At 54.4% G+C, this 401-nt stretch overlaps 1 protein-coding gene across 1 annotated transcript in view; it reads left to right on the top strand.

The window, feature by feature from the left end:
* PHALS_06997 (retrovirus-related pol polyprotein from transposon tnt 1-94) overlaps nt 1-83 on the top strand; it is a gene marked incomplete at both ends in the record, with an annotated part of 1,725 nt that extends 1,642 nt beyond the window's left edge. Inside the window, one exon of the mRNA XM_024720391.1 lies at nt 45-83. Within this exon, the coding sequence (XP_024585594.1) occupies nt 45-83 (39 nt within the window). The remainder of the gene's footprint in view (nt 1-44) is intronic.
* Between the last annotated feature and the right edge of the window lie 318 nt (nt 84-401).

Genomic DNA, 401 nt, shown 5'->3' with positions numbered 1-401 from the left:
CGTCGACCGATTGAGCAAGATGGCTCATTTGGCGGCGGTGCCAGACACCATCGACGGGTTCGGTACAGCAATGCTATTCGTGAATCGTGTTTTCAGACAACACGGACTCCCAGAGTCGGTTGTCTCTAAAAGAGACCCCCTTTTTACGGGAAATTTGGTCGACTATCTTCAAAGTGCTAGGCACCAAGTAGGATATGTCGACAGCGGATCATCCGCAGACCGATGGCCGAACCGAAAGGGTGAATTGCGTCATCGAAGACGCTCTTCGCAGCGGTTGCGCTGAGATGCCGAGGGGCTGGAGCGCCATGTTGTTACTCGTAGAGTTTGCGATGAACAATGCATTTCATCCGTCTACCGGCTACGTGCCGTTGTACGCGAACGGGCTGGTTCACCCTCGCGTC

The sequence above is a fragment of the Plasmopara halstedii genome (assembly GCF_900000015.1).
Source record: "Plasmopara halstedii genome assembly, contig: Scaffold_3060, whole genome shotgun sequence".
Lineage (NCBI taxonomy): Eukaryota > Oomycota > Peronosporomycetes > Peronosporales > Peronosporaceae > Plasmopara > Plasmopara halstedii.
The sequence above is the reverse complement of the archived record's forward strand: the minus strand, read 5'-3'. Positions and strand labels throughout refer to the sequence as shown.